The sequence below is a fragment of the Diabrotica undecimpunctata genome, chromosome 3 (genome assembly GCF_040954645.1).
Source record: "Diabrotica undecimpunctata isolate CICGRU chromosome 3, icDiaUnde3, whole genome shotgun sequence".
NCBI lineage: Eukaryota > Metazoa > Arthropoda > Insecta > Coleoptera > Chrysomelidae > Diabrotica > Diabrotica undecimpunctata.
Genome location: NC_092805.1, coordinates 109,793,831 through 109,817,331, shown reverse-complemented (window position 1 = coordinate 109,817,331; position 23,501 = coordinate 109,793,831). Strand labels below are relative to the sequence as shown.

Here is a 23,501-nt window from a genome sequence, read left to right as displayed (position 1 = left end):
TCAATGGTAACAGCTTGCTGAAAGGTAAGATTTACTTCAGTGAATAACTTCGTAATAATTGATTAATTTCTCAACCCGTGGATAAATTTATCTCTGAGGGCTCTGTATAGATAATTATTTAAATTGCACGGTCTTAACAAAGATTTTAGAACAGCCACGTATTCCGTGATACTCTCTGATTTTTCTGGACCCTTAACATGAATTTATAGGTCTCTGCCATTTTCCAGAATGTCCGGTTTAAGATGATCTTGCACATTTTCACCAATTCCCCATAGGTTTTATTCTCCAGCTCTTCTGGAAAGCATAACTCTGTTAATAATGACACAAATTCAAACCCTACATAGGGTAAGTCCGGGAGAGTTGGAACACATTTCTTTGTACGCTCACTAAAATTATATTTGTCAACTTCTTAACATTATTATTTAAGCATTTGGTAAATAATTTAGTTTTATACTCTTAAGAGTTTACTTTTTAATTGAATATTATTAATAAAGGCTATATTGCATTTTTTCCAAAACTTTGCATGGTCCATCTCACCCGGACGTGTCTGGGTGAGATAGACCAGCATCTTGGGAGAGATGCACTAGGGGTAAAAAGTAGGATCAATGACTACAAACCAAGTATACAGTAAAAATATGTATATTTTACATAATAATAAATGTTACCAAATAAAAAAACAAACAAGTCTATTATTTTGCTTTCTTGACCACAATCTTCCTATTAACGGGAAACTTCCCTTTTTATGACATTATTTCCTTGGTACCTCAAAAGTTACATTTTACTTCAAATCTAGAGCAACCTTCTTGAAACCACCAAGAACACTGTACACACTTTACCCAGTCTTATTTTTTTTTTGTAGTTTTATTGTAAGTCTCTCCACATCCCACACATTCATCTTCATTCCATTCTTCTACTGATATACCGTAATCTTGGACTAGATCTGCAGAATCACAGCTTTCTGAGTTTGAACTTTTAAACTGTGTCACTTTGCCAGATGGTTCCTTTTTGGCTTGAGAAACTTCTTTTTTGATTTAATTTTTTTTTCTCAGTTGATTTTGTTTCTTTTTCTTTTTTTGTTTATATTTCATTGCTTGTTTAACTGCCTCCCTTTTTACAACAGCAATGTTCTGAGCTGAATTTAATACTTGTGAAACAGTCGTCAAACATCTATTAACGGTTACTTTCTGCGTGAGAGAAGGGACGGGTGATATATGTTCTAGAGGTTTAGTGGGAGTCATTTTTGACCGTGTAAGGCTACTAGAAATACTGGGGATACTAGCAAGATCAAATTGAGTTCTTGGTACTGCACAGGAGATAGAAGAATCAACAGTGTCACTTGTTGGCACACTAGTTACAGCATTGACGTGTTGGCCGATAAGTTCCGTATTGGAGGCAACAGGATCAACCTCGCCGGTTGGTGCACTAGCGAGAGTGTGCGATAATACTTGGACAATGGGCACTGCACCGGAGGAATCAGGCTCTAGGTAGGCGTAAGCTGGTATTACAGACATATCTAGAGAGACTATGCCACAAGCTTGAAATCCACTCACAACGTTTTGTACACCTGTAGCTTTGGTCCATGCAGAGTTGAGAATTTTTCCAAACTGCAGACGATTGATCTTTCTGGATGGATTGTTTGTGATGAAATAATTACAAGCACTATAAAAGTAGGACTTAAGTGATTTGAAAAAGGATCGGTCCAAAGCTTGTAGCCAGTGCGAAGTATGGGGTGGAATGCTCACCAAAATGATTCCTTCTTGCTTCGTGTACACTAGGACTTCCAAGGAACTGGTGTGTGAAGTGTAACTATCAAGTAAGAGAAGTACTTTCCCGGCTGGTTTTTTAGGTTGGAAATGACTTTTTAACCAGTACAGAAAAATTTCACTAGTGACATAAGAAGATTTTTGTGACTTTTTACAACTGAGCCAGGAGGCATCCCGTCCATGAACTTAACTTTCAAGTTCTTGCCCTTCATTATGCAGTATGGGGGAAGAAATGTACCTTCAGCGCTAGCACAAGCTAAAACAGAAACGGTTTCACCCTTTTTCCCCTGACGTAATGGAAGTTACATTTTTGGAACCTTTAATATCAACAACATTTCCTGGTGTGTTGTTCAGTTGAAGCCCGGTTTCGTCCATGCTAAAAATGTGCCTAGGCTTTTCAACCAAATTGTTTTCCAAAATAACACTTTCGAGTAACTAAAAGTACTTTTCCACACACCTCGTGTTCATTCTCTTAGCTCGGAATACACCTTCTGATTTTCTAATAGTAAGAGTAAAATTTCTTAAAAGAAAAGAGTTTAGCTAATCATAACCAGCTTTTCTAGTTTCCTTGTTGAATTTGTGAGGTAGTTTTAGCTCTTCAGCAAGTTCAAACGCCATGCTTCTCACTGAATTCCTGCAAGGAGTAAACTCATGAGCTTGTAACTTTTTTATGTGGCCTACAATCTTCTGTTTATTTACTCTACTATTCCTAAAATGGAGGAAAACCCTAAGCTGTGCTTCGTAAACTTTTGTTTTTTAATCCTTCTTTTAAGAGTGGTCTTACTAATTTGATAAGCTTTATGTAGCAGCATTGACACCCATTTCTTTATTTTTCACCGCATTAACCGCTTGTATTAATGCATCTTCCGTCCACGCCCCTCTGCTGGTATCTTTTCTTACGCAGTTAGTTGGCATTTTTCTGGAACACAAAAATACCAGCTACTTAGTAATTACACTATAAGTCATTTTAATAAAAGTAATATTTAAAAACGTTGGTACTGGTCCATCTCTCCCGTATTGAAATACGTGGCCCATCTCTACCAAAACGTAATGGTCCATCTCTCCCAAAAGTCCGGGTGAGATGGACGACCTCATAATTCGCATTTTTAACGTACACATGGCGGCCTTTTTAGGTTAGGTTACTACCTACATGTTTATTGACATAGCTACAAGAATCCTACGTCGATATCACGTAAACTTAAACTGAAAACTAAAACTATGTTACGACGGTAAAAAACTTTTGGACTTACCAAAACAGACAATGGCGTTTTTCTTGACAAATATTAACAACAACACCACACAACTAATAGCATGTCTTCAATGTAACTGAAGCATACTCACAACAAACGATGGTAGCTCTCGAGCGTAACAGTTCGGAAATATTGGACTGGTCCATCTCTTCCGGTGGTCCATCTCTGCCGGACTTACCCTAGGTTAACTATTACTGGAGCCATTTATCTTCCTCAATATTATGCACTTTCATTTTGTTCTTGAAAACCTGAGTATAAACTTTCCACGTTGACTTAGTACTATCGAACGCTGGCATATGTAAGTTTCCTACGGAATTTAGTAATTGGTATACCTGGGTCGTCTATGGGGCCAAAGACTCCTCTTCTCCGTGTTCGTGCTATGTAAAACATACTTCACTGCACATGGATACTTAATACGGACGTAACTCGTAATATCCCATCCTCGTCGCCAATTATTACATCTTATTATGTAATTTAAGTAAATAATAATTCAGAAATACTTGAATATTTCTTTACTAACTAATTAATGCAATTCCTACATTATAGCGGGAAAACTCACATTAAACGAGTGTAATCTAAACATAGCCACAATTAACCAGGAGTGTCTTCTGTTAGCACTCTGACGTGTAAGACTACACCATAGGTAAAAATTAAGGGTAGGATTATCTTCTACTACCTTCTCGGGGTACCTTCTCTCTTACCAAATCTTCGTGGACTTTAAACAAGCTTATGATTCTGTTAGGAGAGAAGCATTGTGGGAGACCATGGTAGAAATGATAGTACTTGGAAAGCTGGTACGATCAGCACTGGTGAGCACAGAGAACGCTTCCGCACGGATCAGAATTGGCAGCACCACGTTGGAGGAATTTCTCATTGACACCAGGCTTAGACAAGGAGATCCTCTCGCCCCTTTGCTATTTAATTTTGCACTTGAACATGCGGTAAGGAAAGCTCAACCACAACTGACAAACGGATTTGCCGCACAAGGATCAAAAATACCATTGGCTTTTACGGATAACGTGGACACAATTGCACAATCCACCAGAGATGCAAAAAAAGTTTTCACCCTATTCGAAAACGGAGCCAAGGAAGTTGGTCTGAAGGTCAACGAGGACAATACCAAGTACATGGTGGTTACGAAAAATCCAAGACCAAGGGTTAGACAAAACTAAACAATCAATGAATACAACTTTGAAGTCGTCCAAGAATTCAAGTACCTGGGAGCGATCATAATATCTGAAAATAAATATGAAAAGGACGTGGCAGCCAGGATCATTGTATGAATAGGTACTTAAATCAAAAATACTCTGAATACCAGCAAAAATAAGAGTGTACAAGACAATAATTCGTCCCACAATAACGTATGGAAAGCCAGACATGGACTCTGAACTAGCGGGAAACGACAAAATTACTGCTACTGGAAAGAAAGATACTGCGGACTATCTACGGACCTTGCAGAGAAGAGACAACAGGAGAATGGAGAAGAAGACACAATGATAAACTCCAGACAGTGTATGGGGATGAAAACATAGTACACTACATTAAAGCAAACCGAATAAGATGGGCGGGCCACGTACTAAGATCGAGTGACGAAAGACTCCTGAACGCCACATTCTGAGAAAGGCCCGATGGCACAAGGTCAGTTGGTCGCCCAAGAAAGAGATGGAACGACGCAGTAGCCAGTGATCTAAGCAAAATGGGAATACAGCAATGGGAAATAGCTGCTCAGGACCAACAACAATATGGAGGGAAATAGTAAACGCGGCCAAGACTCACATAGAGTTGTAGAGCCAAATGATGATGATGACCTTCTCGGGGATGAATTGAGGTTCGACCCTTTGAAAGCCGTCATATTGTTCTGGTTAACTCTTGTCTTCTGGAATCTGTTTTGGTTAACTCTTCTTTTGTTTAAAATTTTGTTTTACAAAAGTTTTTTTCGATAAATATGTATACACATTTTTGTGTTAACATAAACAAAATGTCTTAGTTATTATTTAACAGAACTGTAGCGTTTTTAAATAAAACGAGCGGTTCTAATTTATGTAAATATATTTATTTATAAGTTTACAGTACGATTATATTTTATCAACTAACTTAGCTAATATCAGCGCTACTTATATATACAAGTTATTATGTACTAGAATATTCTGGAATAGTCCACCTCTATTCACTTGCATAAGCGCGTCAATCTCAATTTCGGTCGATATATCCGGAAGGTTTCCGAACACAGATCATCGTCGTCTCGAGATGCAACCGTTATATGGGCTACGTCGAAATAAGCATGTTCGGTACAGAACAATATAATGAATAATCGAACTATTTTAATTTAAAAATCTGGATGTATACAAAAAAACATACTTAATCTATTATTTAGTGATAATAACAATTTATACTATAGTGAATGAATTTTTTGAGACAGGATTTTTGTTAATGATTTTAATTCAAGTTATGCTTTATCAGGTCGAGGTGTGGTTAAATAGAGTACAATCTTGTATGCGGTCTACAATAAGAATTTTAATTGGTGAAGGGGTTACAACGTATGAAGAAAAACCTAGAGATCAATGGTTGTTTGACTTTCCTGCCCAGGTTTCTCTTACTGGTACACAGATATGGTGGACTACTGAAGTTAACATTGCATTTTCTAGATTAGAAGAAGGTTATGATAATTCTATTAGAGATTATTACAAGAAACAAGTTTCCCAACTTAGCACATTAATTTCATTATTGTTAGGTACGTATATTGATTTTAAAAAAAGTTATTGGTTATCCCTGTAACCCAATATTAAATAACCGTCTTATTATAATAAATAAGTTATTTATTTATTAACCTACAAAATGTCTTGCAGGAGATTTATCCAAACAAGACAGACAAAAAATCATGACAATTTGCACAATCGACGTGCATTCTAGAGATGTTGTAGGCAAATTAATACAATCAAAAGTTGAAAGCGCCTTAGCTTTTCAATGGGTTTCCCAATTACGACACAGATGGTGCGAGAAAGATAAAGAATGCTATGCAAATATATGTGATGCCCAATTTAGATACAGTTACGAGTACTTAGGAAATACTCCAAGACTTGTTATAACTCCGCTTACAGATCGTTGTTATATAACATTAACCCAGGTAAGTTATAAAAAACATTAATTAATAATAAATAACACATGCACTGTAACATTTTTACACCAAAAGTTTTATTAATCAAATTTAAAAATTATACGTCCTGAACAATTTTAAGAAGTCTTTTATGCAACATCTGGAAACAATGGAAAAGAAATATTGTAAATTTTGTATTACTTTCATTATGATTATATAAAAGTAATTTTTCACCGTGAAATTATCATTCATAAAAATGGTCGCATTTGCTTAAACCACCGTCGTAACGTATAGACTGCTAATGGTTTTAATTTATATGTATTTGTACAAGAGAAATTTATTAAGATGGACTATAATTTTTTAAACCCCTGTTATCTCTTGTCAAGCTCAATAATACTCTATTAAATTGATCTAGCGTATTGATCCAAACCATTACGATCATATACACCAGAAAAATGATTCATTTAAGTAATCACATATGTGCAAGTCTAGTAAAAGGTTTGAGTACTTCAAACCTTTAATTTGAAATAAGGAAAAAACCATGTGTGGCTGACCATTAGACCGGTCTTTCGCTAGAGAATTTAGGCATTCATGATATTTTATTTGATATTAACTCTTGTTCTTGTGAAAAGTATAAATTATTTAAAAATGTTACACCTTTAAACTAAACGTAAGGCCCTGTACACATAAGGGCGGTAGATGCTGCGTTGAGCGCACGTTAGAAAAAAAGTGGTACTGTACACATGACAGCGCTTAGCGCCACGGTTTACCAGCTTAGTCGACAGCCAGTACAGTTATATAGTACTATTTTCACTAGCAAATATGTCCAGCAGCTCTTGCCCGGCAGATTTTTTAAAACTCTGTTCTTGTACTCATCATATTCCATGTCACAAATCAATCTTCTCATTTGCACTTTATCAATGAACAGTTCAGTATCAAAATTTTCAACTTCCATTCTAGACAGATTACTTTTCAAGGCATTACAGCAATGTCACATGTAGGATAAGGTCCTGTACACATGAAGGTTTAGACGCCACGTTTGCCTAACACCGCGTTTCAAGTACCAAGGAATAAATGGTATCGTTCACGTGCAAGCGCGCGTTTAGAACCAACGTCGGCAAAACGTGGCGCTCGTAGAATACACTTCAAACGCTGATTGATTGATTAATTGCAAAAACATGATTTTTCCTCGCACTACTGATACTTCCCACAGAATACTGAGTAATTATACATGTCATCCCTCAAAATATACTCGGTACAGGAAATAAGTCGAGATGATCCAGAAAGGCGACTACAATTTTGTGAGATTAGGACAGAAAATAAATAATCATCCAACTTTTCTATTTAAGATTTGCTTTTCGTATAATAAATGGTATTTATTATAAATTGACACAACTGCCGTTATTTAAAATTATTTGTCGAGAAGCATATTTAGAATTATTAGAGGACACAGTAGATCACATTTTGAGAAATAAAATCGAAAATGATACCAGATACTCAGAAAATGATTTGTTTATTCAACAAGGCAGCGTACCTCCGCATTATAGCATAAACATAAGGTGATACCTAGTCTACTAAGTGGGTTTGTTTCATTAAACTCTTGTACAGTACGTGTCATTTCGCTTACCAGACTACTGTGCAAAGTTGTTATTCTACTCTCTACTATCAGGTTCAGTTTCTTGTATGGCAAGCTTAGGAATCTGCTTATTTATTACATTAGGGACTTGATTTGCAACGACTTCTTGGTTATAAATCTCTTAGTTGACTTCGCTTCTGATGATATCGTATCTATTCTCTGGAATAAGATTGTTTCTTATAGTTACCCGATATTAATCTGCTACTCTTTGTTCAGATACTTGAATTTCTGGGTACGGCCTTAAAAATTCGGTTGTTGTCGATAGCCGATCGATTCTCGACCGTTGTTTCAGCGCAGTACCTTCAGCGAGTAAAGCTTTTGGTACCGTTTGGCTCGTTTGTGGTCTTGCTTGTTGTTGGGCTGTATGCTCTTGATTGTATGAAAGAGGCTTGCCTCCTCAACACCTTGCCACCGATATCTTGCATACTGTTACGTCCAGCGCGCCGGCTTTAGAGTCCAGATGTGTCCTAGCGATCTCCAGGCAGAGATCCTAACATTAGTTATTTAGCACCATTTTCATGGCTGTGCATTTTATACTTACTGTCAGGTGTCAGCTTTTGTTCTACGGCAGGTGTCCCTGATATCCTCTGGGCATTGGCGCTACGAATACCCAGAGAACATCGCCAATTCGCAGGTGGCGGCGCCTAATAGAAAAACTGACAAAAACGTTCACATGGTATGTTATTGTTGTTATTTTTATTTATACATTTTCGCATCACCTCAAATGAATGAATCTCTCTCGTATACTTTCTTGATGTGACTAAGTAGTTTTATGACCCTTTAAAGGTAATAGATAATATTGCTAATTTTTGTTACAGTCACTTCATCTAATTATGGGAGGAGGGCCTGCAGGACCTGCAGGTACAGGAAAAACCGAAACTACTAAAGATCTTGGGCGGGCCCTAGGAATTATGGTTTATGTATTTAATTGTTCGGAACAAATGGACTACAAGGTGAATAACGTATCTTAAGTTAACCCATTTGGTCCCACTGTACTCGTCTAAGTACAGCAGCAAAAATGGTCTAGTAGTGACACATCTGGTAAAAAAGTGGTACTCCATGTGTATGTCCGATTCTATTAGGAAGTGTTTTACTAGATTTTCACAGTTATACCCTAGGAAGCGCCCTTCTTCCTAATTTTTGCTGCAGTAATTATAAGCTAACCTCCATATTTCTGTTGGATCATTAAAGTGTTTGTTATTTTGTGATTTGGATACTATTTATCATTTTTTTAACTTTTATTGTAAGGGTAAGCACTAGTAATGTTTATTTATTCAGTATAAGATTTTTTTTATTATTTTTGTTTTTATGTTACAAAATAGACCTGTACTCATCTGAGTACAATGGGTTTGTATGAGATCAAATTGGAATGGATATTCAAGAATTGCCGCCTATTAGTCCCATTGAGTTTTATGGAAAACGTTATAGAACCCTTGCTTTAGCTTTAGATGACCTAGCGAGTTCCACTCATAAAGATGTATTGGTTATTATTTTATTATTATTATTATTAGTTCTTCCTCCTGAGACTGACTATCAAACTGACAATGAGGACATAGATGAAGATAATCTTCAGACTTAAAGCTTTCCGAATGACGTTCCCGGAGAAAAAGAGGTTCATTACATGAGTGATGACTCTGATAACGACAAAGAAGACAATCTTTCTCTTGCCATTAGAAGAGAAAATTTACTGAAGGGTCAAAATAAAACCAAGGAATCTGACTGGACGGAAGAAATTACTGATATTAGTATCACATCTACAACAGGTTATGAGGGTCGTCTGAATAATATGAAAGAACAAATCCGAGGTAAATCTCCTATAGAAATATTTGAGAAATTTTTCGACAATGACATTATTGAATATATTACACAGCAATAATCATTAATTTTATGTAGCGCAGGAAGAGATAAAGATATTTCTGGCTATTTTACTTTTTACTGGATACCATAGATTGCCACGAGAGCGCAACTATTGGTGTTTAAATGAGGATCTTCAGGTTCCCCTCGTGACTAATGCAATTTCAAGGAACCGTTTCCAAGATATTAAAAAATACCTACATTTGGCAGATAATTCGCAAATTGATACGCAATTGATGAAGCGATGATAAAGTATTTTGGGCATCACTCATCTAAACAGTTCATAAGGGGAAAGCCAGTAAAATTTGGGTACAAGAGATGCTTTGTAGTTCAACTGGTTGTTGCTACAATTTTGATACATATTGTGGTGCATTAGTGGATAAATCAAAAGTTGCGGCGTTGCCTTTAGGAACACAAGTTGTTCTAAAAATGCTTGATATCGTTGATGTACCTACTGACCACGAATTATTTTTTGACAATTATTTTACTAGTTACAATTTGATGGAAACTTTAAAAGAGAAGGGCTTTAGGGCAACAGGCACAGTAAGAGAAAATCGTATAAAAAAATGTCCTTTGTTACCTTCCGCTGCAATGAAAAAGAAGAATCGTGGATATTTCGAATATTACTTTGACAAAACAAGTCTACTACTTTTTGTAAAATGGAAGGACAACAATGTGGTCACAATGGCATCAAATTACGATAGTATTGAACCACTTTCAAAAGTGAATCGTTGGTGTGTGCTGCTGACAAACGAAAAATTGATGTACCCCAACCAAAACTTTTCTCATCATACAATGCTTCAATGGGCGGTATTGATCTCTTTGACCAATCGGTTAATAACTACCGAGTTGGTATACAAGGTAAAAAATGGTGGTTGCCAATTTTTACCCACATGCTTAACTCAGCTCTTGCTAACTCGTGGAGGTTACAAATATTTGCTGAAAATAAAGAAACGGATCCTTTGGATTTTCAACGAGATATAGCACGTCATTAATTAAGAAGTTTTGGGAAATCTACTTATTCTAGAAAACGACTAGCAGGATCTGTACCAATTAGTCTAAAATGGATGGAAGCGTTCATTTTCCAAAGAAAATAGACAAACAACTTCGATGTCACTTATGCCATCAAAGAGTACGTTGGATTTGTATAAAGTGTGAAGTTACTCTCTGTATTGAATGTAGTTGTTTTGTACAATTTCATACTACTCAGATTATAATACAGGATATACCCAAGTATCTACCTACATTGTAAGAAAATAAAATATTTTCATTTTTACACAACGTTTTATATTTTTGACTCCCGATCAGCCCATTGTACTCGTATGAGTACACCTACTTTTTGCTAAAAATTTAATTTTTTTATATCAAATAACAATGAATTGTTACTATTTAACCCAGATCCAACAAGGACATTCAAAAAAATCTTGTATTATCAAAAAAAATCATGGGATCAAATGGGTTAAACGATGATATATATATATATATATATATATATATATATATATATATATATATATATATATATATATATATATATATATATATATATTATATTTATTCATAATTACTATTTTTAGTCTTGTGGTAATATTTACAAAGGTTTAGCTCAAACCGGAGCTTGGGGATGCTTCGACGAGTTCAATAGAATATCTGTAGAAGTTTTATCGGTCGTAGCTGTCCAAGTCAAGTCTGTTTTGGACGCCATTAAAAATAAAAAGATTACTTTCGATTTTATGGGAGATCCTATTCAGTTGGTACCTACAGTTGGAATATTTATAACTATGAATCCGGGCTATGCTGGAAGAACTGAATTGCCTGAAAATTTAAAAGCTCTATTTAGGTATGTCTTTTGACTACATTTAATATTTCTGAATCTAATTTATATTTAATAATACAGATGTTTTTAGTATATTTTCTGTTCAATGTGTGTATTAATATTATAAGTATGTTTTGTTAATTAAAACACGCAATTTATTAGAGTTCACCAGGGAGTGAACAATAATATCCTGACAAGATTAAGATTAATGTTAAATATTTAGATATCTGTATATTCCTAATTGGATGGTGTTATACAATATGCAATTATGCAATAACAACTAACATTATCCAGGTATATGTCCCTACAGCTGACAAACCAGAATACATAAGTGAAGCATTTTAAAATGAACACCTTCCCAAAAAGGATCTAACCTTGATAATGGGGGATTTAAATGCCAAGATTGGTAGGGGACAATGTGGAGAATTCACAAGATAGTTTAAGCTTGGAGAAAGAAATAAGCGATGAGACCGATTGGATGAATTTGTATCAGAAGAAGAGTTTGTAATTACTAACACTTACTTCAAACTCCCATACAGAAGATTATACACGTGTAAATTACCTCAAAATTCTTCAGGCCACATAGTCAGAAATCAAATAGATTACATTATGAATAATAAAATATTCCGTAACAGCATTACATCAGTCAAGACATAGGAGCCGATATCAAGTCAGACCATAACCCACTGATTTGCAATATGAGGGTCAGGCTAAAGAAGATTCGACGTAATGTCAACCCAAAATACGACATCAGGCTACTGAAAGACCACAGAACAGAGTGTAAAACAGTATATAAGAGCAATTTGAATACCGTTATTTACACGAATTTAATAGACCAGGAGCTTGAAAAATTGCATAGAGTCTCACAAGACATACAAGAAAAAATCCTCAAACCACCAAAAATTAAGAAAAAAGCATGCGAAGACTACAGAATAATTAGCCTAATGAGTCACTCTTACTTAAAACGTTTTTAAAAGTGATACATGACAGAAACAGAATATACGAGTATTAAAAAAAATGTGAAGAACAAGTGTCCTGGACACAATTTGGATTTCGCGATACCTTAGGCACCCGAGAAGCTCTATTCGCTATACAAGTGCTTATCCAGAGGTGCCGAGATGTCAACAGTGATGTATATATTTGTTTTATCTACTACAAAAAGGCATTTGATAAAGTAAAACATGACAAGCTAATGTACATCTTAAAATAAGCGGGCTTGAATGATAGAGATTTGCGAATTATATATAATTTATATTACAACCAAACTGACAACATTAAAGTGGATGACCAGACAGAGACAATCTTCATAGATAGAGGAGTGAGACAAGGATGCATTCTGTCTCCAGTGGTATTTAACATGTACTCGGAGCGTATCTTGGAACAAGAACTGGGACAACTACAGGAAGGCGTCTTAGTTAACGGAGTGCGTCTAAACAACATTAGATATGCTGACAACGCAATAGTTTTTGCAGATAACCTAGTTGGTTGACAAGCAATAATGTCGCTCATATCAGATATAAGTCGAGAATATGGGCTGGATCTCAATACCAACAAAACAAATTACATGGTAGTTAGTAAGCGCGAAATATTAAATACACATCTTTTGGTAAACCAACAGCCAATTGACAGGGTAGACAGCTACACATATCTTGGTACTAACATAAACAGTCAATGAGACCACTCTACTGAAATAAAAAAAACGCATAGGGAAAGCAATATCAGTGTTCGTAAAGATAAAGTCTCTTGTCAGAAGTCACGATTTACCACTTAGTACCAAAATCTCTATCATCAGATGCTATGTATTTTCTAGAGGCATGGACGCTCTCTGAAGCTTCTTTGCAAAAGCTCGAGGCCTTTGAGTTGTGGTATTACAGGCTCATCTTACGAATTTCATAGGTGGAGCGTGTGACTAATATTGAGGTCCTACGTAAAATAGGCAAGGAATGCGAGATCACTAACACAATCAAAGGCATATGGCTTATTGCAAGTTATTCTTCAGTGCAAGGTATTTGGAAAGAGAGGACCAGGGAGAAGACGAATATCTTGCCTTCAAAACCTGGTTCAATACGTCTATAACACGACTATTTCGAATAGCTGCAAGTAAAGTTGGGATAGCTATGCTGATCGCCAATAACCGGAAAGGATAGGCACCATAAGAAGAAGATGCAATAATGAGACAACCCACATTTTTACAAAAATTGAGTTACCTACTCCATTTTTTAAACTCACAAAACCGTTCTACAATTAGCAAAAATTATTTAAAGGGCGTTCGCAATAACTACTAACTGAAATATCACATCACGCACAACTCGAATTTTTAGTTCTGTCGAACTCAAGTACTCATTATCTTCAAATACTGAATTAAAAAGTGTTAAGCATAAATATTTATTCGCATTCTAAAAAATCTTTGTTGATCTTTTCTAGATACGTTTTATTTAATGCTTTTTGGATAATTAATAATTTATCTAAAAAGATCTATAAAATATTTTATAATTATAATAAGTGGAAAAGATTGGCAAATAATATTGTTTTTTTTTTTGTAACTTTAATTTGGAAACAAGGAAAATGTTGCTTTAATGCTGAGTGTTGTGGGTTTACTCATTATTACAAAATTTGAAAACAGGATAACGTTTTTTCAGAATGAATCGAAGAAAAATTCTTGTCGAAATGGGGAGAAAAATTGCTTAAGCTACTCATCCATTGGAAGGGAAAGAACTAATCCAATCAGAAGAACCATTCCAGTCTTCGAGTAGTGAATACGTTCCATCAGCTATCGAAAAATATATTGATCACGTCATAGAATAAGAAATAATTGGATGTGACGAAAACAATGAGATCTGTAATGAAAATGGTGCTGACGTCCTTTAGTCTATGGTGCTACCTCGATAGGTAAAGTAAAAAGCAGAAGAAAAGGAAAGTATGAGAACCAAAATTGGGAAACGAGAAAAAAATTTACAATACCAATAAACCGAATATTTCGGCCAAAGGGAATGAAATAGTTTCAAAGAATTTTGGCAATGATTTTAAATGCCAGTATAAGAAAAAATGTACAGATATTGTTGCAAATGAAGAAAGTGCAAAACTATTCAACCAATTTTAGACAATGGGGTCTTTTTCTGCAAGATAATGTGCTGATAACAAGTTGTGTTAAGGAGATAGAAAACAACGCAGTTACACAAATATGAATCAAAACGTAAATATACCAGAAAATACTAAATTGGCGAAAAAGAAATATGTAAAAAAGCCCTCCTTAAAACGCTCCAAATAAATCAAAACCGAATAAACGTTTCTTTAAAAAAATCTTCTAAAAATGTGGAAATTGTTGACGATAGAGAAACGAAAAGTGGTGGGAAAAATAAATGTACAGATGACCAGATTGCGAAAATCACAGAGCAAATACATTTTTTCCAAAAATATGTTTCCCATTATTGTAGAAAGGAGACACATTGGAATTTTCTAAATTCGGAATTAAATTAAAACAAAATGTACTACCTTTATAAATCGTATTGCAAAAATTCTAAACCTGTTAGTCTGGTAACTTACCAGAACACTTTTTATAAAAAATTTGGCCTTAATGTTTAAACCGCCCAAAAAAGACTTCTGTGTTATTTGTGATACTTTTAAAATAAATCTTAAATGGATTAAACTACGAAAAAGAGAATTTGCAAGCTGCTTAAGATATTCATATACAAGAAGCTAAAAATTTATGAGAATTTAATTTAAGATAAATGAAGATCTGCTGGAATCTAAGAATAATATAGAAATAGAAACTCTAACTTTTGATATACATGAAACTCACATATCCCAATATGTAAAATTCCTAGTGAAATAGCATATTACTAGAGATAGCTTAATTTTTATAATTTAAAAATTCATAAAAAGAAAATGATACGGGAATATGGAAAAATGCACTAAGGAAGTGGAATCGTGTCTTTTAAAACATATAAGAGAACATATTCGTGCTCCAGTAAAGGAATTAAGGCTTTGGTCAGACTCATATGAAACAATCATCATAAGATTTTTTTATCCGGACACAGCTTCTTATCTAACGACTGTAAGTTCCGTGACGTTAAGTCAGTGTTGAGAGTTCAGGAATAATTATACACTGATAATGACTATATGGCTATAATGGCAAAAGGTCTCAGAAAGCATATATTCTAAATAGCACGTCTTGGAAAAAGTGATTTTATTTTAGACATCAAAAAACAAAGTGTCTTGGTTAAGTTGTCATGAGAGACTACTGAACAAAGACAAACCAACTACCTTATTCATGAGATCTAATTTAAGTCAAGCACACCAATTGCTTAGCATCGAAAAACAAGAAAGGGTCGAAAGCCATCCATAAAAGGTTTGAAGGAAATATAATTTAAATTATAAACCAATTTCCAAATATGTTCAACAGTTTTACAAAGGCAATCGTCAAACGCATCAGACTCTTAAGATGATGTCGATGGTTTTGGTGCTTCTATTAACGTTGATGTTGATACAGGTTTAGAGAACAACAACTCACAACAGGAAGAAGAAACCTAGAGACGTGACAAATACTTAAATAATTAGGTCAAAGTTAAAATACTGTTTATGTCATTTAGATTTTTGTGAATAAAATGTGAAGTAAAAATGAGTAAACCAACATTTTTTCCATGATTGTAGATAGAAAAAGATATGGAAATATACTTTTTTATAAAGAAATTGATACAGATTGCTCTTTATTACAAACAGTTTTCAGTAATTTTTATTTTTTCATTTTCGGTAACTTGCTAAACTTATTTGCTGTTTTTTTAAGAATAAGCCTAATGCGGCTTGATCTAATATTGCATAACGCCATCCAATTACTCTTCTAGGCCATGTGCTATGGTAGTTCCAGATTTTGAACTAATATGTGAAATCATGTTAGTTGCTGAAGGTTTTCAAGAGGCAAAAATTTTAGCAAGAAAATTCATAACACTGTACACTTTATGTAAAGAATTACTATCTAAACAAGATCACTATGATTGGGGATTAAGAGCTATAAAATCGGTACTTGTGGTTGCTGGATCTCTGAAGGTATAGTATATAAATTTAAGTTATTTTTGTAACTATTATTAAAAAATATATCCGTTTTAGAGAGGCGATCCAGGTAGACCAGAGGAGGAAGTGTTAATGAGGGCACTACGAGATTTTAATATTCCAAAAATTGTTACAGACGACACTCCTGTGTTTATGGGCTTAATTGGGGACTTGTTTCCCGCTTTAGAAGTTCCTAGAAAAAGAGATGCGGAATTTGAACGAACAGTGAAACAAGCTGCAATTGATTTAAAACTACAGCCCGAAGACAATTTTATATTGAAGGTGCATTTTAATTTTATAATATTATGTAGGTTTTTTCATAGAGCATGTTTCTATATTTATTAAGTTTTGTTTGGGTAATCACTAGAGCATGAAATTTTTAAATAATAAACCAAAAAAAATATAAATTTATAAGGAAACTTTAAAACTCCACCAGATGAAAAATAACATAAAAGAAAAAACCGATAAATGAACTGCCATAAATTAAATACATATCTAAATAGGAAGTCCAGAAAGAACTCCAAGTTGAGTACTATTAAAACATTCTCGATAAAATAATAAAAAGAGTGTGAGGCGTATACAAAAAAATTGAAGACCAATGAGAACGTAAGCTACGCTCGCTCACGTTACAAAAACCGTCTCTTCTTCTTTTTGGTCTGTCAATTCTACTTGTAATTCGTAGCCGTCAGCTAGTATTTCAACTGTCAACTCTTGTTCTTTTCGGCATGTCAAATCTTTTAGTTTTTTCTTAGCTAGTTTCTATTTGGAGAAGATAGTCTCTTGTTGAGATCTATTACGTGATGTGAAAACGACTGACTTATCCCCCTCATATTCAGTCGGTCATGTTCGTCAAGGATATTCGTCAAGGATGTATTATCTCTCCCACGTTATTCAATATATATAACAAACACATCATGCGCATTGTATTCGACAGATGGCAAAGAGGAATATGCTGACGACACTTTAGTACTAGCATCAACAACAAATGACCTTGAATACATCATGAATAGACTAGATACTATTAGTCGTGAATATGGACTTAAAATTAATGTACAGAAGAGCAAGGTAATGATAATCGATCGAATTAGAAATAACCAGCCGGAAATACGAAACGTAGCTGGGTTTGAAGTGGTAAGCCGTTTCAATTACTTAGGTTCTGTTATCACAACCAATGGTGGATGCAAAGAAAAGATACGTCGACGCCTTAAAATGGCCAGATCAGCAACGGCCAAACTTACTAAAATCTGGAAAGATACGGACATCACCAGGAACACGAAACTGCGCCTAGTACGGACGCTTATCTTTCCTATTGCTACCTATGCGTCAGAGACTTGGACCATTAAAAAGTCTGACTCACGACGTATAATGGCCTTTGAAATGTGGGTATATCGTAGAATGATGCGCATACCCTGGACAGCACATCGCACAAATGTCTCAATATTGACAGAAGTCGACATCAATGCTAGGCTTACCAAAATCATAAACCAAAATATATTGGGGCACTTTGGACACATTACCAGACAAATCGAAGGCATGGGGAGGTTGGTGGTTGAAGGCAAGGCCGAGGAAGATAGCCACACCGACGGTCAGACCCAATAAAGTGCGCTACCGGTTACTCTCTGTCTGCGGCAGCACACCGCGCCCAGGAGAGAAAAGAATGGATAGCAATCATTCGTCAAATACCATACCGTCACCACATTTTTACGAAAGATAAAGGATAGAGGAGTAAGAGTCAGTCAGATACTGAAGCTCTCCAGAGGATACTTGACCCTAAGCGATTTATTACAAGATTCCATCGAGTTTATGGAAGTTGCGCCATCTTTTGCAGGAATTGGGGCGGTTTGGCCTGGGAAAATTTTGTATCTCCATAGCATTGTAAGCCACACCCACTCCGCATGCGCAGTAGTAATTGTCAAGCCCCGCCTACCGACAGTTGAGAACGAAGATCGGCCCACCGACCGATGATTGCGAAAGCTACATCGAGTTAGAATCTATGGAGAGGGCATCACGTGTCTAAAAACGATCTCACTTCGACCATATTGTTATGATCGTTTTGACAGATCGTGTATGATTGTTTACGTTTGCTGTTTTTCGAATATTTTTAGTTTTATAATACTTTTATAAAAACTGTAATATATTGTGATAGTGCATAATAATGGTTTCTTGTTCTCAACGTAGTTGCAGTAGCAGAAGCAATGTTAATAAAAACTCTTTAGGAATAACGTTTCACAGGTTAGTATACAAATATGTAAACAAAGTAATGACCCGTACTTCAGAGAATAAATTAATAGTATTCATAAAAAATCTTATACGTAAGATAGATAGAACATATTTATTTTTATTTACTACTACTACTAAGGATTTCCACAGTTTTCACTGTCTTCCTTCACTTAACCGTTTTCTCCAATTTTCCCTGTCATTCCAGTCTCTATCTCGCAGGGTTCTTTTCTCCATAGCCTCGTCGATTTCATCTCTGAATGACCTTCGGGGTCTTCCTCTCTTTCTTCTTCCAATCGGGCTCCATTCTGTGATTTTGTTTATCCAGCGTCCTCTGTCTGCTCTTCTGACGTGGCCGTACCAGGATAGTCTCTTCTCCTCTATATAGTCGATTATGTCTGATTGCACTCCCATTCTCCGCTTAATCTCTGCGTTTTCAATTCTGTCTCTTTTTGTAAGTCTACAGCTTCTCCTCAGGAACTCCATTTCTACTGCTCTTATTCTACCTCTATTTCTCTTGTTTATTGTCCAGTTTTCGGACCCATATGTCAGGATACTTCTTGTCAGGGTATTATATATTCTCTTTTTTGTCTTTATCGTAATGTTCTTATCCCACAACACTGAGTTTAGTTGTCTTATACAGTTTCTTGTTTGTCTCAGTCTGTTGTTTATATCTTCTTCTGTTGTTCCCTGGTTCGATATTATGGTTCCTAAATACTTGACTTTATCTGTTCCATTTATTTGTCTTCCCTCGTCTATCTCTAGGTTTCTCATATCCTTGTTTTCTGTTGTTAGGTATTCGGTTTTCTCTAAGTTTATTTCCATTCCGTTGTTTTTATATTCTTCTTCTAGTTTTCTGAGCATAAAGCTGAGATCTTCTTCATCTTGTGCGATGACTACTTGATCGTCGGCAAAACTTAAGGTGTATAGGTATTCGTCTCTTACTGGTATGCCCATTCCTTCGCACTTTCTCCTCCATGGTTTGAGTGTCTTTTCCAAGAATATTTTAAACAGAGTAGGGGACGTAGCACAGCCTTGTGCTACGTCCCCTACTCTGTTTTTATTTCTACACAGTATTTCCATTGTGATATTCGGCAGATATTCATTTTTATTTTTTTTAAACTTTTCTAACTTTGTTAATTGAACTTTTTTAAGTGTCAGTTGTAGTTATCAAATATATAAGTTGTAAAACAAACGTATTTCTTTTATTTCATATCGTATATTCATTTTACCCTTTACAGAATATTTATATTATTTAGATACAATTTGTTATTTGACTGTATTAATTTATCTTTATGTATAATATGTCGTGTTTTTAGTGTTTACCGAGGGACAAATAAATCATAGTTTATTAAAAATGTATTGCACTTTCTTAGATTATGATTAAATCTTCTGAATAACTAGTCACATTTGTATAGTAGTTATTATTAAGTCCGGCCCTAATCCTACCGCCATATTGGTATGATCGTTAGCCACACCTACTGGCGCCGTTTTTAATACACACGTTAATATGCGCATAGCTTCTCCATAGATTCTAACTCGATGGAAAGCTACAACTACTGACGTTACAGAGACTGTCTCTTTTTTCGGTCCATTAATGCTTCTTCTTATTCGTAGCCACCGGCTATCATTTCACCTGTCAAATCTACTTCTTTTCGGTTTGTCAAAAATACATACTGTTAATGCAGTCAAATGCTTGTCGATAATCTATACAACATGCATATTAAGCCAATTTTTCGTTTATAGTCTTTTTATACACAAAAATAATATTTGCTGATTATAAAATTAGGTTGTCCAATTGGAAGAACTTCTGGAAGTAAGGCATTCAGTATTTATTGTTGGTAATGCAGGCACTGGAAAAACGGAAGTCTGGAAATCTCTTTTTAAAACTTATTCAAACATGAAAAGAAAACCTGTATATAATGATTTAAACCCCAAGGCCGTTACTAATGACGAACTTTTTGGTATTATTAATCCTGCTACGAGAGAATGGAAAGATGGTAAGTGCTACAACTAAAATGTTTAAAATTAATTTAACATTCGTTTAGCAAATTCCCATCTGTAAATATGAGCACGTGTTGATATTCGCCGTCTCATTCGTCAAGAGGCTATTAAACATAATTTATTATCTTAAGCCACACAGATTCTCATGTTACAGATCCAAACTTGCCAGCATTTTAAATTCAAATTGTATCGTGTTGATTTTTGAGTTAATATATTGTGTCATATTTATGTTATAGTTATTGTTAAGTTATTTACTGGTCGTGTTATTTTTTAGAGTTTAGTTTAATTGTGATATAATGATTAAATTTCAAGAAATTCTTACACTAACAGTTTCAAAAGTAAATATTTTTAAAAATCATATGATACACATCAGTACGACCCTGTTTGGCTTTCACGTGCTTCTATTGACAATTGGGAATTTGTAAAATGAATACGGTTTATATGTATTTTAGGTCTATTATCTGTACTAATGCGTGATCAAGCAAACTTATCTGGTGACAATCCTAAATGGATAATCCTTGATGGTGATATAGACCCTATGTGGATTGAATCACTAAATACTGTGATGGACGATAACAAAGTATTAACATTAGCCAGCAACGAGCGCATAGCTTTAACTCCGGTTATGAGACTACTCTTTGAAATATCTAATTTAAGAACTGCTACCCCAGCTACAGTATCACGTGCTGGAATTCTTTATATTAATCCTCAGGATTTGGGCTGGAATCCGTAAGTATTAATATCTAAAATATATTGTAATTCTATTGCCTAATCTTAACTGGTTAACAAAAATGTAAATAAAAACTCTAAAAAAATATATATTTTTAACAATAGAATAACATAGAGTTCGGTTACGTTAGATACCAAAAAGCTTTATAGACTACAAGCCCATGGGACATTTTTAAGAAGTCATTTGACCCAGCATAAATCACATATAAATCAATACTGCAATATGTAATAACAACTTTGGAAACTATGCCGTCAATGCACTGGGAAGGTAAACTTACCATTCAAGGAGGAGGGGAGCATTTTGGTCAAACATATTTGTACATCATTTATAACTTAGGTAATACAAAAATAATGACCTGCGACCTAATGCCGCACAAAATATTGGTACCAGTAGCTGGGACACAATTTGATTTTCGGAGAATTTTGACCCCATTTTTGGCAATTTGATAAAGTACGGCATTTAAATTCATAGTTTCGGATCGTTATTTATATCAGTGCCGTACATATCGGCTAATACAGGGGTGAGAAATCTAGGGCGCAACCCTTGATTTGAATCCCTTTTCTATGAGGTTATTGAAAAATGTACGGCATCAATTCCAAATGATTACTCGATGCGTAAAAGAATTTTTGGCAACTATGCCGTCTAAAATTTATGGTTCTTGCAAATTTTTTAAACAGTTATCTATATTGGGGAATAGAATTGTTGTTTTTTTGGTAAGATAATTATTTTTTGTACGGTAGGCACTTGACTGACGTAACAATTAAAAAAAATGCCGTACATTTTTAACTGATGGATTTTGCACAGCTGGTATAGTCTATTGAAATGTTACATTTTTTAAGGCGTAGCATGCATTTCTTAGAGGACGCAATTTTATTCTTTTGATGTAATGAAAAGGTAAGTATTAGCTAAGTTCAAGTTTTTGGGGCCGCCATCTTGGAAAAAGGGTGCAAAGGATTTTCGCGCCGTATCTCGTAAACTAACAATCCTACAGAAAATGATATTCAATATTATTTTTAGGAGACATATATCGACCTCTGAAGTAGAACGAGGTTTAAAACAAGCTCCACATAAAACCAATTTTTAGGTGTTAAAAAGCAACAAAATAATTAGGTACAGTTTTACTTACAAAGTGAATCTAAGTAATTTTTCTCACCGCAAGAATAGAATCTGTGAGTACAAATATTTAGTTAATCTAAATAATTAACATTTAAGTTAAATCCACGTAAACAAGAATCAATTTTTAGTTATAAAGCAACAGCTTTTTACTGCTAGCGTTTATCAGTTCTGATATCGAGAGGACAGGACCTGACTAGGTTTTTGAAGTTATACTTCTATACGCGCGCTCCACGTTGGAAATTTGTATGGGAGTGAATCTGTGAAATCATTACATATGTAAGATAATGAGTAAGAGAGAGACAGAAGATATATTTTCTCTCTCTTACTCTCTCGAATATAAAAATGTTCCTTTTGTATATATAATTTAATATTATATATATATTAGGTATATAAAGATATATACATATAAAAACATATATAATAATATTATTATTTATGTGATATGTTTTGTATTATTTATTAAATGTTCAAAATTTTATTAGTCTTTTGTATTTCAAAATAATAATCTCAATAAATCACTGTACGATCCAGAACTGTCAATTTTGAAATACGTTTGTGTCATGTCCTCGGTAGTATAGTAGTCAGTATCCCCGCCTGTCACGCGGGAGACCGGGGTTCGATTCCCAGTCGGGGAGGACTTTTTTATTAATATTATTACATTATTGTCATTTTTAAATACTTACGAATATTGCATTTTAATTTGTATTGTATTATTATATGTAATTATGTTGCACTGTATTGTAGTGTATTTTTTTATGTATATTATTATCATTTTTAAATACTTATGAATATTGCAGTTTAATTTGTATTGTATTATTATATTAATAACAAAATAAACAATAAATTTTACTGCAGAGTATGTGTAAAAAAATTTTTGCATTCAACTCCTTTCATACATATATGAAAATAAAAATATACATTTACATCAAAATATTGATTCAATCCTTCATTGTTAGTAAGTTGTTATTAATTCTG

General features: G+C 34.5%; 1 protein-coding gene across 1 annotated transcript in view; it reads left to right on the top strand.

Annotated features, from left to right (window-relative positions):
* The window catches only part of Dhc93AB (Dynein heavy chain at 93AB), a 295,262-nt gene that overhangs the window by 78,535 nt on the left and 193,226 nt on the right, over positions 1 to 23,501 (top strand). The window contains exons 17-24 of the mRNA XM_072526597.1: positions 5,474 to 5,744; positions 5,860 to 6,137; positions 8,562 to 8,696; positions 11,175 to 11,437; positions 16,255 to 16,456; positions 16,517 to 16,741; positions 20,466 to 20,676; positions 21,133 to 21,409. Coding sequence (XP_072382698.1) covers positions 5,474 to 5,744; positions 5,860 to 6,137; positions 8,562 to 8,696; positions 11,175 to 11,437; positions 16,255 to 16,456; positions 16,517 to 16,741; positions 20,466 to 20,676; positions 21,133 to 21,409 — 1,862 coding nt within the window. The remainder of the gene's footprint in view (positions 1 to 5,473; positions 5,745 to 5,859; positions 6,138 to 8,561; positions 8,697 to 11,174; positions 11,438 to 16,254; positions 16,457 to 16,516; positions 16,742 to 20,465; positions 20,677 to 21,132; positions 21,410 to 23,501) is intronic.